General features: G+C 36.6%; 1 protein-coding gene across 2 annotated transcripts in view; it reads right to left on the bottom strand.

Moving 5' to 3' along the window:
- Positions 1-392: 392 nt before the first annotated feature.
- The window catches only part of LOC150102217 (SANT and BTB domain regulator of class switch recombination), a 213683-nt gene continuing 198979 nt past the window's right edge, over positions 393-15096 (bottom strand). For both annotated transcript variants that reach the window (XM_090399431.1, XM_090399432.1), the window contains exon 15: positions 393-751. In XM_090399431.1, coding sequence (XP_090255557.1) covers positions 687-751 — 65 coding nt within the window. In that variant the 3' untranslated portion in view covers positions 393-686. The remainder of the gene's footprint in view (positions 752-15096) is intronic.

Raw genomic sequence — 15096 nt, 5'->3', positions numbered from 1 at the left:
TAATTGTTCCTTTCTCTCTTTGATTCATAAAAGCAAAATGTGAATAATATGCAATGAACAATTACTAAACTGCAAAAATTATATTCTACAGTTATTTCTATAGACTGCTTTACACATTTATTCAGTACTTGGCAAACTTTTAAGGAAGTTTGCCAAGGACTGAATTATTCCCCATTCAACACTATTATTTCTCAATATTCAAATATTAGATAAAATCAGAAAGAAGGCCTGATTGACTATTTTGTTCTATGCATAAAGCAGTCCTGGTCTTTTCTATGATGAATGTGTGTGTGTGTGTGTGTGTGTGTGTGTGTGTGTGTGTGTGTGTACATACATGGTTTGCTATGAATACTGCAATCAAGAAGATAAAAACTGAAATAATTATAAACCTCTTTAAATTTCATAAATATAAATACTGTTAATATAAGAACAATGTTTTTTTTCCCTCAATACAGTGAGTATTAATCATGATATGGAAATTCATTCTGCATATCGTGTATAATGCATATGTACAATATCCTAATAATATGGATGGCAAGGGCAGTGGGAGAGCTAATGTCACTGGAAGCATCAAACTGCACAAAGCTCTTTATGGTACTCATATTTGTTTCATCAAACATAAGTTCCTTTATACCAGTGCATTAATACAGAAATTATTTTCAAGCTGGCTGGATTTACTTTGATCCTTAGTGTCGATCTATGATTCTCATTTTTTGCAACTGATTTAACAAAAGATCCATCTGGCGACCATCTGAAAAATATGAAAATGAAACTGTTTTCTAACCTTAAACCTTTCAAGTTTTAAGAAAGACATTATATGAAGCTGTTAACTAAGATATTTTAATTTAAAAAAATTAAGTTAATAATGAAATATTTACAGAAAAGTGGGAAAATGAAATTCACCAAAAAGACTTTAATGGCATACAGTAAAAGGAAGTAACATATGAATGACATGCAAATTAAATTTATATATATATTTAACTACATCTGAGAGAGTGGTGTATCTCATGTTACTAAATGTGGTCCACTCATACAAAATTATAAATGTGTAAGATGTCATTTGCTTTTACATGAATCTTGCCAACAATGGCTGTAGTATGTCTACCAAGACTATAGTAGACATGCACTGCCAATAAAGAACAAATGGGAACAAGAATCAGAAAATGAAAGAATGTGAAACAGATCTATACTGAATGTTTGCTTTAAGTTGAATTTTGTATGGAAAGAAAAACTATGATATTTAAATCAATAGGGTCTATAATCAATACTAACTTCTGCAATGTTTTTGCAATACAGCAATTTCAAGATGATCTTACATGCCATGTGCATATAATTACTTATTTTAGTCTGTTTACTATAAATTTTCTTATGTTTTATTTATTTATTATTTTTTAAATAAAATGTCAATCCCATCCATTTTAGGCCTCCAATAAACAGAGTGGTGGTTTAACAATGGAATGATCATCTGCTACCTAAAGACTTGCACAAACTTTCATGACACAGTGGAATTAAGCAATTCAAAAACATACTCTGTTGGTTGGAGAGTGAAAATGATATCCACAAATGATGTCGACCAACTAGGAGGACAGCAAGAATGATACCTAAAAAATTTCTCTCTCTCCTGCACTTTATGTCAACTATAATTTTTCTACAAGATGAGTGCAACGACCTTTTTTTCAATAGATGGAAGTGAGTAAGTAAGGAGAGAAAGGATTCACATCTCTGTTTACTATCATCTATTCAAAAGAAAAAAAAAAAAGTTTTTTTGAAAAATAAACCAGGCATAACTATAAAAGAAAATCAATGTTTTTCGTTGTTAAATGTGAATATAGCTTTATCCCTCTTCTAATAGTAGTTTTGTCATTGTTTTTAATACTTTTCTCTCATAATTAATTTTCACAATTTCTTATAGCACTTATGCCCATATTACTTTGTGTGCTGTGCTACTCAAATTTGATTTCCTGAAAATATCAAACATAATATGAGAGTAGGAGAGAGAATGTGAGTGAGACATTGCATACTTTGAAATCCTGGCAATTTGAAAGGATTAAAAGTGTATATATACAGTGCATCATTTCAAATTTATGAAAATCAATCAATTAAACACAACGCATATGAGGCTAAGTGTAATCATGTCTATTTCAGGAAATTGAAGAGATTCTCTGTTGCTATGCTTCCACCAGTGGCAAGGTCTAAATCATACCTTGTGCATCCTGATATGCTCCTCTGTACACCACTGTTGTGACACACTGTCCTTTGACCGACTATGCTTGTCATCGGACTGCATGATTCTAATAATCCAAAATCTAATAATAAATCAGAATGCACAGGATCAAAACCTGTCAATGGTAGAAGTATAGCAACAGCAGATGTCCTCTCCAATTTCCATTCCTGTCAGTTATGGGGATGGTGGGAGTAGGCACACTGACACAGATGTGACAACACTCAATCTCACATGCATTATGTTTAACTGGTTCATTTCCATAATGAATTGATAAACTGTATGTATACACTTTTAAATTCTTTCATATTGTTGAAATTTCACAATTTGTGATGCTACTATCTAGCGTATCTACTTACTCATGTTATTTTGATATCTCAAGTAAATCACACATAAAGTAATATAATAGTGGGTCATATGCACTTGTATATGAAATTGTGAAAGTTAATGCTGAGAGAAAAGTATCAAAACTTATAGAAGAGTGATGATGAAAGCATAAGAGGAATAAAGCTATATCAAAATTTAATAACTGGACATATCGATTTTCTATCATTAGTTATATCTGGCTTTGAAGTGCAATGTTGCGACCTAATCGACAACATTTAGATAGAAATAAGTAAGGAAATAACTGCTATTTAAGAAAAATAATAATAATAAGTGCAGTTACTAATAGCATTTTTGTATAAGATGCTATTCATTATTACAATGACTAATTGCACATAGGCCATTTTCAGCATGCATAGGTACTGCAGACATAATTTTGTTTTGTTTAATTACTTCCTTCCTGTTTTTATGCTTATGTATAGACCATACAGGCTTCCAAAACCAGATCTGAATGGAATGAATAGGGTAGTTAATTCTTATTCCCTTAATATTCTTTGTCTGTAAATTGCCTATGTTCTTTTGACTGATTTGCCTGTTTTACAAGATTAAAAACCTAATTTTCTGGTAGGAAAACTCTGCTACTTCCATATGAGATCAGCTAACTTCCCTTCAGCTGAAAAGTCCTGATACAAGTTTTTTGCATGCTAAACGGATTCAAACCTAGGTATTTCTGATCATCAAAACTAAGTGAACCATGGAGGCACTTTGCCTAATTATGCCATTGGAGTGGTCAAACAGAAATAACTTCACAAATTTTAATAGTGATACTAAAATACTAAATTTCATTAAATTCCATCAAGGGAGAGAGGAATTATTATTATCATTTTTGAATTGTTTTCCTAAAAGGTTAGGATGTTAGTAATGCATAGGATATAGTTAAGTATCATCTAGAGGAAGCAATATTAAATTGCATACCTAAGGTAAGGAGGATTAATCAGATAGGAGTTAGATGGATGAGTAATATCATTAAACATTTTCTTCTTCTACTGCTTGTGCTTAATGATATTACTCACAGTATATAAAGAGAAAGGCGACTATTAAACTCATGAACAGTAGAAGGCTCAGGCAAGAAAGGTGACCAGCATGGAAAGGTAGGCAAAATCAGATTATGAAAAGAATCTAGCCAAGCAGGCCAAAGGAAATCCCAGAGTTCTTTCATTATGTGGCAAGTAAGAGGAAGAATGACTATGAAAGATTAACCTTAATGAGCGATGATGATCACGAGAATACAGAAGCAGATAAAATACTTGAATTACTGAGCGACCACTTTGCAAGGGTATATCATCCTGGTGAGGTTACTGCTTTAACATGTTACAGACACTGATATGGGAACAGACGTGGATGAATTGGAGGTTCTTAGGATAGGAAATAAAAATCTCAATCTAAATACAAATGTGGAGATTAGATGGGATATCACCTAGGGTTTTGCGAGAATGTGCAAAGGAACTGGCAATGCCTCTGTCTACACTCTTTAAGTCTCAGCTCTAGTTGAGTTCCAAGGGAGTGCAAAGAGGGCAAAATAATTCCCTTGCATAAGAGAAGTTCTAAGAACTGCAGTAGCAAATTATAGACCAATCAGTATCTCGGGTGTGGTGGTAAAAGTATCAGAAAAATTAGTCAAAAATAGAATTCAAGAATGGCTAGATAAAAATATGATACTCTATAAGGGTCAACATGGCTTAGTGAAGGGGCAGCCTTAGTAATTTACTGTCTTTTTATAATAGACAAACAGCAGAGTTGGAGAAAGGAAATAGCTATAGGATGAATTTGCTAGATTTTGCAAAAGCATCTGACAGAATACCGCATGGAGCTCTGTTATGCAAAGTAGAATAAATGGGGATGGACATACACTGGTTTGATATCTATCCAGCAGCTATCCTCTTATTTACTGAAAGTGGATAAGAGGATGGCTGCTCAACAGATATCAAAAAAGTGGTATATGGAGGGGCAGAATTGAGGTGATAACAGGTGACTAGTGGTGTACCACAAGGTTCAATGCTAGGACCACTGCTGTTTAATTTGTACATAAATGATATAGGAAATAACCCGAAAGGAAATATTAAGTTGTTTGCTGATGATGTGAAATTGGGTATGTGAAATAGTTAATCAAGGTGATGCAGAGAGGTTGCAGGACGATTTAAATAGGCTGTGGATATGGCAGCCTATTTAAAGTGATTATGGGTATCAGTTTAATGTGCAAAAATGTAAAGTTATGCGTTTGGGGAAAAATAGATTACAAACCATGTATCACACTTGGCATTGTACTCAAGTAAATAGATGAAGCTAGAGATGTAGGGGTGGTGGTAGATAGAGAGTTAAAGTTTAGAGGACATATTGCTAAGGTAGCCCATAAGATTACTTGTCTTTTGAAGAACACATTAAGAAGTAGACATAATTAAGTTGTTATTCTGGTTTATAAGGCCTTGATACATCCACATCCAGATTACTGTGCTCAAGTCTGGTCCCCTGGGTTTCTTGGGGATGAGGAAGTGGTGGAGAGGATTCAGAGGTGACTGACCAAGATAGTGATCGGCCTGTGGAATGTTCCCTATGAGGATAGATTTAGGATGTGTTGATTGCAGAAGTTCGTTGATAGGAAAAAAAGAGGGGATATGATACAAACATTTAAGTTGCTTAAAGAGTTTTATAGGATTGATGCAGAAGAAATGTTTCAGCACTTTGCTAGAGGGAGCAAATCAAGGGGGGTCATCCCTATAAATTGAATAAAGGTGTGGTTAGTAAGGGTGTGAGGACTAGATTTTTTGCTTGGAGAGTTGTAAATGACACATTCACAACTCTCCAAATTGTGGAATGGATTGCTAGAGTCAGTTGTGTGCTTTGCCTGTTAATAGGTAAAGTAAAGGAGAGGTATGATAAATTGGGTCTCCTATGATGAGTCTTTGGACTCCATAGAGGTGCCCATATAATAATAATCATCATCATCATCAAATTCCTGACATATATCCTCAAGGGGTGTACAGGATATGATAGTACTACATGAAAAATTTACATCATTACTAACTTCCTATCTACAATTTTCCTCCAAATCAGTCTGTTACTTGTCAAGACTCCAACATTATCAGATCTTATATTTCTATCGTCTAAGGCACTTTGTACCGTATCAAGCCACCTATATCTTGGTCTTCCTCTGGGTCGTTTTTCTGCCAACCTGGCAGAGAACACTTGTTTTTCTAATCTTTCCTTGCCCATTCTGTTTAAGTGACCATACCACCTCAGATTAGCTCTGCTAACGCATTCCTGGATGCTGACAATGTCAAGTTTTTTCCTAATATCCTCGTTTTTAATATGATATTGCCATTGATGCCATCTGTTCACGCCTCTAATCTTTCTCAGGACTCTCATATCTGCGGTCTCTAGTCTTTGGTCAAGTAATATAATAATAATAATAGTCCCATTATATATGAACAAAAAAAAAAGAAAGAAAAAGGCCATTTCAAAATAGCTTGTCTATAAAAATGTAATTTATAAGAGGGAGAGGGAAAAAAAAAGTATCTTTAATCAACCTGACTTGAGACTAAGACTGGTTGAAGAATGAAAATTATTCAATCACAAAATATCCATATGACCAAATGCACACCATGCAAGCAGGTTCTTATAAATTTTACATATAATGCACTTTGAAACTATTCAGAAGCAAAGTTTCAATTATTGTTATATTTTCATTGTTTTTGTGAAAACGATCATGATATCTCAGTGACACATTTACATTACTAGAGTTCTAATAAATGTTGGTACTTTTGTAAACACTGAATGTTGCAAATGCTATTTAATTTTTTATAAATCATTGATCCATTTTTAGCTTGTGAACTCTAGACTTACAATTTTGTTTAGTCCCTACAAATGGTCTGACTGAAACCAAAAAGGAAAAAGTCTAACAAATTCTAATAGATATCCTAGATACAAATTTCCTATTTCTATTCAGCCAGTGTAAAATTCATGATTTCATTTCATGAAATCATGCCAACATACCAAAACTAAATCACCTAAATATATTCTTATATGCATCCAAAAGCCCAAATTTGATTAAATTCCATTTAGCCACATCAGAGTTACTGCTGTGGTTTGCTGGCCTGGTTGGCTGAGTGGTTAGCGTATCCGCTCTCCAGCCAAAAAGTTGTGGGTTTGAATCCCACCATAGGCATGAATGTTTGTGATTTTCTGTGAAATTACTAGTGTTGGTGGTGGGCAGTAGATGGTATTGGTGATGATGAGGTTTGCTGTAATTGGTGGAGATGGAGAGTTGTAGAGGTTGGTGCACTCCCTCGATGAGTCTTTGGACTCCCTGAAGGTGTCATGTACTACTAATAAAAATATATATAATTCTGATATGTTTTGCCCCTTTTGTGTCCCTACAAAGGACCAATATTTGCAAATTGAGATGGCTTAACAAATTTCTATAAGGATTCCAAATACCTAATTTCAATAAAATCCATCAGCCCAGAGTCATGGAATAACTTGCACATGAGTAGATAGACAAAACGAATCCTACAGATTCTTACACATTTTACAAAGTGCACTGTGATATCATCCACTAGGATAATTGCATTATCACAAATATAAGTCAAGTATACATATTGTGTCAACTTAAAATAACATAAGACAAATCAAATTTACTAACGTGAACATATGAAATAGTACAACCTCTAGTGTAAACTAAAATGAAGAAACAAGAAAATAAAAATTTTATTAAAAATATAAAATAAAAATACACTTTCTTCTTTTTTAGAATTCCTGGAATGGTTCCACTAGCATCATGATAATGTAGCAATGAAGCCAAGCAAAAGAGAATGCTAGTATGATGGAAAACTTTCAGTTTCTTTCTTTAAAGAAACACATGCACAATAGATGCTTATAGGAGGAAATAAAATACTCAATAAATACTTCTAATTTTTTATTTATTCATTTATTTTTTTATTTCTAACAATTTTTAAAATTTTCTTAATTATTGTAAAGAGAGTAAAATTGCAAATACCCGAATTTTGGCTGTTTATATTCATTTTATTTTGTTTTTAATTGACAATCTCTCTTGCTCCCTCTCTCTCATACACACATTAACTTTTATTATTAACTATACTTCAACTTATGTTCTGGCTTTGTAAGAAATAATCCTGACAAACTGGCAAAAAAAAAAAGAAGTTTCATTTTTAAAATCAACAGCTTAAAACACACAGAATTCATTAATTTTGATCCTAGTTAAAAATCCTTGTTGAACAGTGTTACTAGTCCTGCCTTTTTCTCTAAATTTTTCCAGAATATTTCTTTACATTTGTGATTCATTTCCAACTCCACTAATATAGCTTTTTAAACTTTCCTCTTTAATAACTCAGAATCATTATACATCTTCACTATTGGTATCTTCTTCAGAACCATCAGTACAAATAAGTTACATTTTCCAATTTGCATTTTAGGTGGCCATATCTCTATGTGAAATTGCCTGCCATTTAAGAAGTTTATATTTAGTGTTGAACACTACAGTTATTCCTTGATTACTGTTGCCAGAATAAATCATCAATAACACCAGTTATATCAATGTGCTATTTCTGTAATTCCTCTGCCAGCTCTATCTCTTTTCCTGATGTTTATTATGATGATTAAGCCTATCTTCAATTCCATTGAGTTTTAAGTTGTTCAAGTAGTTGGCATTTTATTGTATGCATGTGTCCTGGTTCTCTGTATGCAAGGTAATGTTAATCAAATGGCCAGGCCAACATGGCATTTGATTATGTTAGCCAGCCTGGTTGGCTGAGTAGTTAATAATTCTGCTCTCCATCCAACAAGCTGTGCATTCAAATCCCACTGTGGACATGGATGTTTGTGATTGTCTTTAGGTGAGAGATGAATTTCAATGCCCACCAATACCACTTCCCTGCTTATTGGAGGCCTAAAGTGGCTGAAAAAAGTTCCATACTTGGTTTCTAGATTATGGAAAATAAATAAATAAATATAAAAAATTAATAAAAATAGAAAAATCCTTACCCCTTACCAACCTTTAATGGGTTGGGAGTTACATAAAAAAAAATGCTGTACAAGGGTGTGCTGAAAAATTGTGATAATTACCATGAAAGAATTGAGGTAAAACCATGTTCTAGGTGTTTATCAGAACTTTACAGCCCCCCCCCCCCCCCAGTATGTGTGGCACATCAGTATCATGTGTGGATAAAGAGGGCAAGAAGAAGAAATCTTATGTGTTTCTTGGAACACTGTAGCCTTCAGGGAAGACAAAGTGATTGAAGGAGGCTGTTCCAAATGAATTGGAACTAGCTGCTCTTATTACAGTTTTGGAAGAAAGAAAAGGAAAGATAGTAGTCAGTTCTGCAAACCAGCATCATGACTGGAGTGAATCTGTGAAAAAAAAAAAGGGGGGGGTCAATCAATTGGACTGGCTACCTTGAATAAGGATAACATCGAGCAATCTTAAAGAGGTTTTGGGTGCACCACCCCAAATGGCGAGCAGTATTCCATGATTGGATGAATTTGGCATTTACAGCAACAAATGCCATACAAGTGAGAAGTAGCATCTTCATTATCAAAGAAACATCAAGTTTCTCAGAAGCTGAAGAAGTTATGACTGAGATGTGTTAATAGCCCAAGTAAAGAAAGTGGATCATGTTTGGAGAACTGCATATTAACAAAGGTAAGGTGAAGTGAAGCAAGATGTTTCTTGTCAGAAATTAAGCAGGACTGCATTTTGGCGGCATTGAAGTTCACAAAATTATTCTCATTCCACTGAAGAATAGTAAAAAAGATCTGTTCAGTTATAGATCTTGAGGCTTCTAATGACAGGATACTTCAAGGTTTGTCAGATGAAAAGGAATGGAGTATACTGTCATCAGCAAAGCTATGAATATGAAGTCAGTGAGAGTAGAAAGCCCAGAGCATTCCTTCATTGGTGGGGAAATCTGAGGAGAAGAAACTATCTACCACGATGCACAGTGAGTGGCCAGAGATGACTGCAAAAGGTAGAAGGCAGACCATGGGGAGTAGTTTGCTAAGCAGGCCTCTGTATCAGACTTGATCAAATGTTCTAGAAACATCGAGGGCAACCATGCGAGTTTCTTTGAGTCTATCCATAGCTTGTGTCCAAAAGCAAGTGCTACTGAATGGTAGAAGATCAGTTGCAAATTGATGGTGGTAAAATCTATATTGCTGGCTACTAATTAGCCATTGGACCCCCAAGTAATGAAGATGGTGACTGCTGATGATCTTCTCCAGGTTTTTGAGAGAATCAAAGTAAAAGCAGTGAGAAAGTAGTTTGTTGGTTGACTTTTATCATCTTTCTTGGAATGGGCTGAATGTAAGCTTGTTTCTTTCCATACTGTAGGTAGATGCCAAAGGCAAATGGTGTTAGTTCTGGAGCACAGGTTTTTAGCATAACAGGAGTGATACTGTCAGGACTAGATGCCTTCTTGGTGCTCAAGTTATTCAGGATTTTCCTGATTTCTTTATGAGGAAAGATTAGGGGTATCATGGAACAAGAAGTTCTTGATCAAGTGGAGATGCTTTACTTGGTGCTCTATGCAAGATTTGGCAGAAGAGTGATGCCAGTAAGGCATCACCTTGTCTTTGGCTGATGTTACAATGGCACCATCTGGAGAGAGAAAGAGAGGGAAACATGGATGGACAAAAAAGTTGCAACCAATGGCTTTAGCAAAGAACCTAAAGCCAATTTGAATTGTTGACACTGAAGTCTCTGAGGAAAATAACTGCACTATATGCATATTTCAGAAAATCCAACTTTAACACTATGAGTCCTATCGATGTAAATATACATTGATCGCACATGAACCCAGAATCCCATCGATGTATATTTATATCGGTAAATTAAAAATTTCGAAAATAATAATATATGCTTGAAATTTATTATCAGACTGTACTGTAGTTAAATCTGAACCTTCAGCTTCATTATACATGAAGATGGTTGACTTTTATCAATAAAAAAGGGGATTTATATTAGTATATTGTAATGCCTGCCCATCAGTTGCGTCACGTACGATTGCACATGTTCATGTTTATATTATATCGCACCGTCATAACTCTGGCTGCTCCAATCTAAACAATATAAGGGATTCACAACTCTCTTCTTGTGACCTGAGTGATCAGTTTGAATTTCTCTGTCACCATGGACAGATCAGGACCCAGTGATGCCCAAAGGCAGGAGTGTAAAACAGTTCTTGAGTGAATTCGAATTAGAACAAATGCTCGAGGAAATACTCGATAATGAAGGATCTGAATTAAACGATTGGGCAGACAGTGATCTAGAAAGAAGAAGCAGATCTCCCCACAAATGTGTGCTCTGAGTCAAGCAACAGTGATGCAGAACTTTGAATAAGGTGACCAATTTGAGGCCGTCTAGCAAGCCATGTTCACAATCGCACGCAAGGTCATTGCATTTCAAAAACTGAATGGCCTAATTCAATAATTTATCACTTGACTTTTGTGGCCAATAGTGGATAATTATAGTGATGTAAACCTTATGTAAAATGATATTTTCATCATAATAATAACACACATAAATTTTATTTATAATTTTCATTATTTATGTAACATAAAAGCAATATTTTGACTGAATTTGTTGAATTTTGAACACGAAAGAAGTAAATATAAGTAAAAACTAATAAAAAGTTAACTTTTTATTTTTGTCAAAAACCTTGATTTCTTGCAACCATTTCTGGAGACCATACCACATGTATAACTAAAATTTTTGTTCCAATTAATTGTCAAAAATGCTAACTAAAACACAAAAAAGAATTATTTGGATATTCCATAGAAATACTGCACAGCAATTTTTTAAATAGAGATAAAAATGGTCAGGACACAGGATTCTTTAAGTCCCAGTAGGTCTAGGACTCAAAGTATTAAAGAGCAGTAGTTAAAGAGATCCTGAATGGTTAACAGCATTTGGAGAGTGGCAGAGACAACAAATGAATGCAAACAACTTAACAAGAGGGAAGTTTGCATCATTTGGTCCTTTCAAAATATTTTTTTTTTCAGTTGTTGTTGTAAGTTGCAGTATGAGCTGAGTACAATTCGAAGTTTTTGTGTAAAGTCATAGGTTAGAGAGTGGTTGGATATTTTGGGTGGAATGGTGGTATGAAGAGCTTCATTCTAGTAAGAATTATTTTTGTTATTCAATCTGATTTGGAGAACATTCCTCATGGGCTCACTTTAGTGAGTACGGGCATGGCAAACCCAAGGTACCTGATGTTGGACCATGCCTTACTTCATGTAATATACATCTGTTATATTATCTGTAGACTGGTCCTCTCCCCCTTCTTTCTTCTCTTCTTGCTCTTTACCCCTAATGCTATTAGAGTATTCAAGGGCTAGGGATGAATCTTTCGTATCTTGCTATGTTATTTTGCCTATTGCAGCCACCGAAGGGGCAAGCTAGCCCCAATAGGTGCCGGTCCCAAGCCCGGATAAATGGTGAAGGTTGATGTCAGGAAGGGCATCTGGTCATAAAACTTCATCGCCAGCTCTAGCGCTATGATCAAATGAGTTGAAAAAAAAGTGATACAAGGGCTAGGGCATCCCCCTTAAGCGATGCGCAGCCACATCGCCCTACAGATGCGAGAAGTGGACGAGGGTTGCTGCATCAAGGGCAGGTGCAGTTATAGAAGCGACCCCACAAGTGGAGAGAATGCTGTGAGTGGGAACATTGAATGTTGGAAGCATGACTGGAAGGGGAAAGAGAGGTGGCAGACATGATGAGGAAGAGGAAGTTGGACATTTTATGCATGCAGGAGACAAGGTGGAAGTGGGGAAAGGCAAAGGAACTAGGAGACAGGTATAAATCGTTCTACTCTGGAGTGAATAAAGAGGGAAGAAATGGTGTTGGAATTGTGGTGTTGGCAGAATGAAAGGCAAAGTATTGAAAGTGGGTAGGAGAAATGACAGGATCATGCGAATGAAACTGGGTCTTGGAGAAGAGCAATTGGTCGTCTTATGTGTATATGCCCCACAAGTTGGCTGTACAGCAGAAGAGAAAGATGAATTTTGGAATGTGCTAGATGAAGAAATGAGGGAACTGGAAGAAAATGAGATGGTGGTTGTTGCGGGAGACTTGAATGGACACATAGGGAGACAGAATAGGGACTGTGAAAGGGTGCATGGTGGCCATGGAGTGGAAATGATGAACCAGGAAGGAGAGAGGATTTTGGACTTTGCAGTAGCATTTGATCTGGCAATTGTGAACTCCTTTTTCTGTAAGAGGGAAGAGCATTTGATAACATTTAGAAGTGGGAACAATAGTTCACAGATTGACTACACCTTGACTAGAAGAAAACATCTTAAGGCAGTAACAAATTGTAAGGTAATCCCAACAGATCAAGTAGTGCAGCAACACCAACTGCTGTGCGCAGACTTTAAAATAAAGTCGAAGACAAGAACTATGGAAGCCATGGGAGGAAGAAAATTAAGTGGTTTTGTTTAAAAGAAGAGAGTGTGTGAGGAAACGTTTCAGGGAGAAGGTGTTAGAGAGGATTTCAGATGGACTGTAAAGTGTACAAGATTGGTGAAGACATAATTCCAAAGCAATTCTAAGCTGTGCAGTTGAGGTGCTTGGTGAAACATCTGGAAAGATCAGAGAGCAGAAGGAGGGTTGGTGGTGGTGGAATAATAATGTACAAGAAGCAGTGATGGCTAAGAGGAAGGCAAAGCAGAAGTGGGACAAGTCAAGAGTGGAAGAGGACAGAGAGAAAAAGCGAGAAGCCAAGAGAGTTGTTGCACAGGCGAAGGCCATGGCATATCAAGACCTTTATGATCAATTAGAAACAAAGGAAGGACAGAGAAGGATTTACTGATTGGCAAAATGTAGAAATAAGGCATCAAAGGACAACATACATGTGAGACAGATCAAAGACTCTGGAAGAAGGGTATTAAGGAGGGATGTGGATATAAAAAACAGATGGAGAATATAATTTGAAGGGCTTTTGAATGAAGAAAATGCAAGGACTCACAGAGAAGATGGGCAGCCTTATGAGGGATGGTGCAGAACATTAGTAGAGCGGAAGTGAAGCAAGCCATAAAGAGGATGAAGAATGGAAAATCGGTGGGCTCTGACAGGATCCCAGTGGAGGCATGGCAGGCAATGGGGGGAGAGGGAATTGACCTGCTGTGGGATCTGTTAATAAAAGTTTGTCAACAGGAAAATATACCTGAGGAATGGAGGGGAAGTACTCATCCCCATCTACAAGAGTAAAGGGGATGCACAAGACTGTAAGAATTACAGAGGAATAAAGTCGATGTCCCACACAATGAAAATCCTAGAGATGGTTCTTGATGGAAGACTGAGGAAGGAGGTGGAGATTGAAAAGAAGCAATTTGGCTTTGTGCCTGGTCGATTGATGACAGATGCTATCTTTGGGTTACGACAAATGATGGAAAAGTTTCGAGAGAAGCAACAGGAGCTACATCTGGTATTTATTGATCTGGAAAAAGCAAACGATAGAGTGCCAAGGCAAGAAGTCTGGAGGTGTCTGAAGGAGAAGAAGGTACGGGAGAAACATGTCAGGTTGGTGCAGAAGATGTACAGAAATGTGAAGACGAGAGTTTGAACCTGCCTCGGAGAGACAGAAAGTTTTCCTGTGACAGTTGGCTTGCATAAAGGTTCAGCATTAAGTCCATTCCTGTTTAATATTGTGATGGAGGTGGTGATGAGGAAGTGAGAGAAGACGTGCCTTGGACTATGTTGTATGCAGATGACATCGTGCTGTGTGCAGAATCAAGAGAAGAAGTGGCAGCTAAACTGGAAAGTTGTAGGAAGGTACTGGAAGAGAGAGGTATGAGACTGAGCAGAGTAAGACAGAGTATGTGTTGCAAAGTGAATGGCAGCCAGGAGACAGATATGGAGCTGGAAGGAAATGTCATCAGAAGGGTCAGTGACTTTAGATACTTAGGTTCAACAATGAAAGAGGATGGTGAGGCTGAGAAGGAAGTGGGATGCAGGATACAAGCAGGATGGAGGAACTGGAGAGAGAGAGACAGAGATGGCTGGAATGCTATGCGATAAGAGGGTGCCGATCAATCTAAAAGGCAAAATCTACAAGACAGTAGCAAGACCAGCTATGATGTATGCTATGGAAACTGTGGCCCTGAGGAAAAATAACATCAACAGGATAGAGGTACCAGAGATGTAAATGCTTAGGTGGATGTGCTGTGTCACCAGAAAGGATCGCCTGAGAAATGACTATGTAAGGGGAACAGTGAAAGTTACGAACTTAGGAGCAAAGATACAGGAGGCAAGGTTGAGATGGTTTAGTCATGTAATGAGGAGGGAGGAAGAGTATGTGGGAAGAAAGGTCATGCAGATGGATGTGCAGGGGAGGAGGAAGCACAGATGGCTGAAGAAGAGATGGAGGAAGATGGTGGAGGAGGACTTGAGGATGAAGAACTTGGATGTGGCTACAGCCCAAGACAGGAAGTTGTGGAGGAGACTCACCACAAACAGCAACCCTACTTAAGTGGGAAAA

Source organism: Typopeltis vanoorti, chromosome 10, assembly GCF_054136105.1.
Source record: "Typopeltis vanoorti isolate ZY-2024b chromosome 10, IOZ_Tvanoo_1.0, whole genome shotgun sequence".
NCBI classification, from domain to species: Eukaryota; Metazoa; Arthropoda; class Arachnida; order Uropygi; family Thelyphonidae; genus Typopeltis; species Typopeltis vanoorti.
Note: the sequence above shows the minus strand (reverse complement) of the source record. Positions and strands in the feature narration are given on the sequence as shown.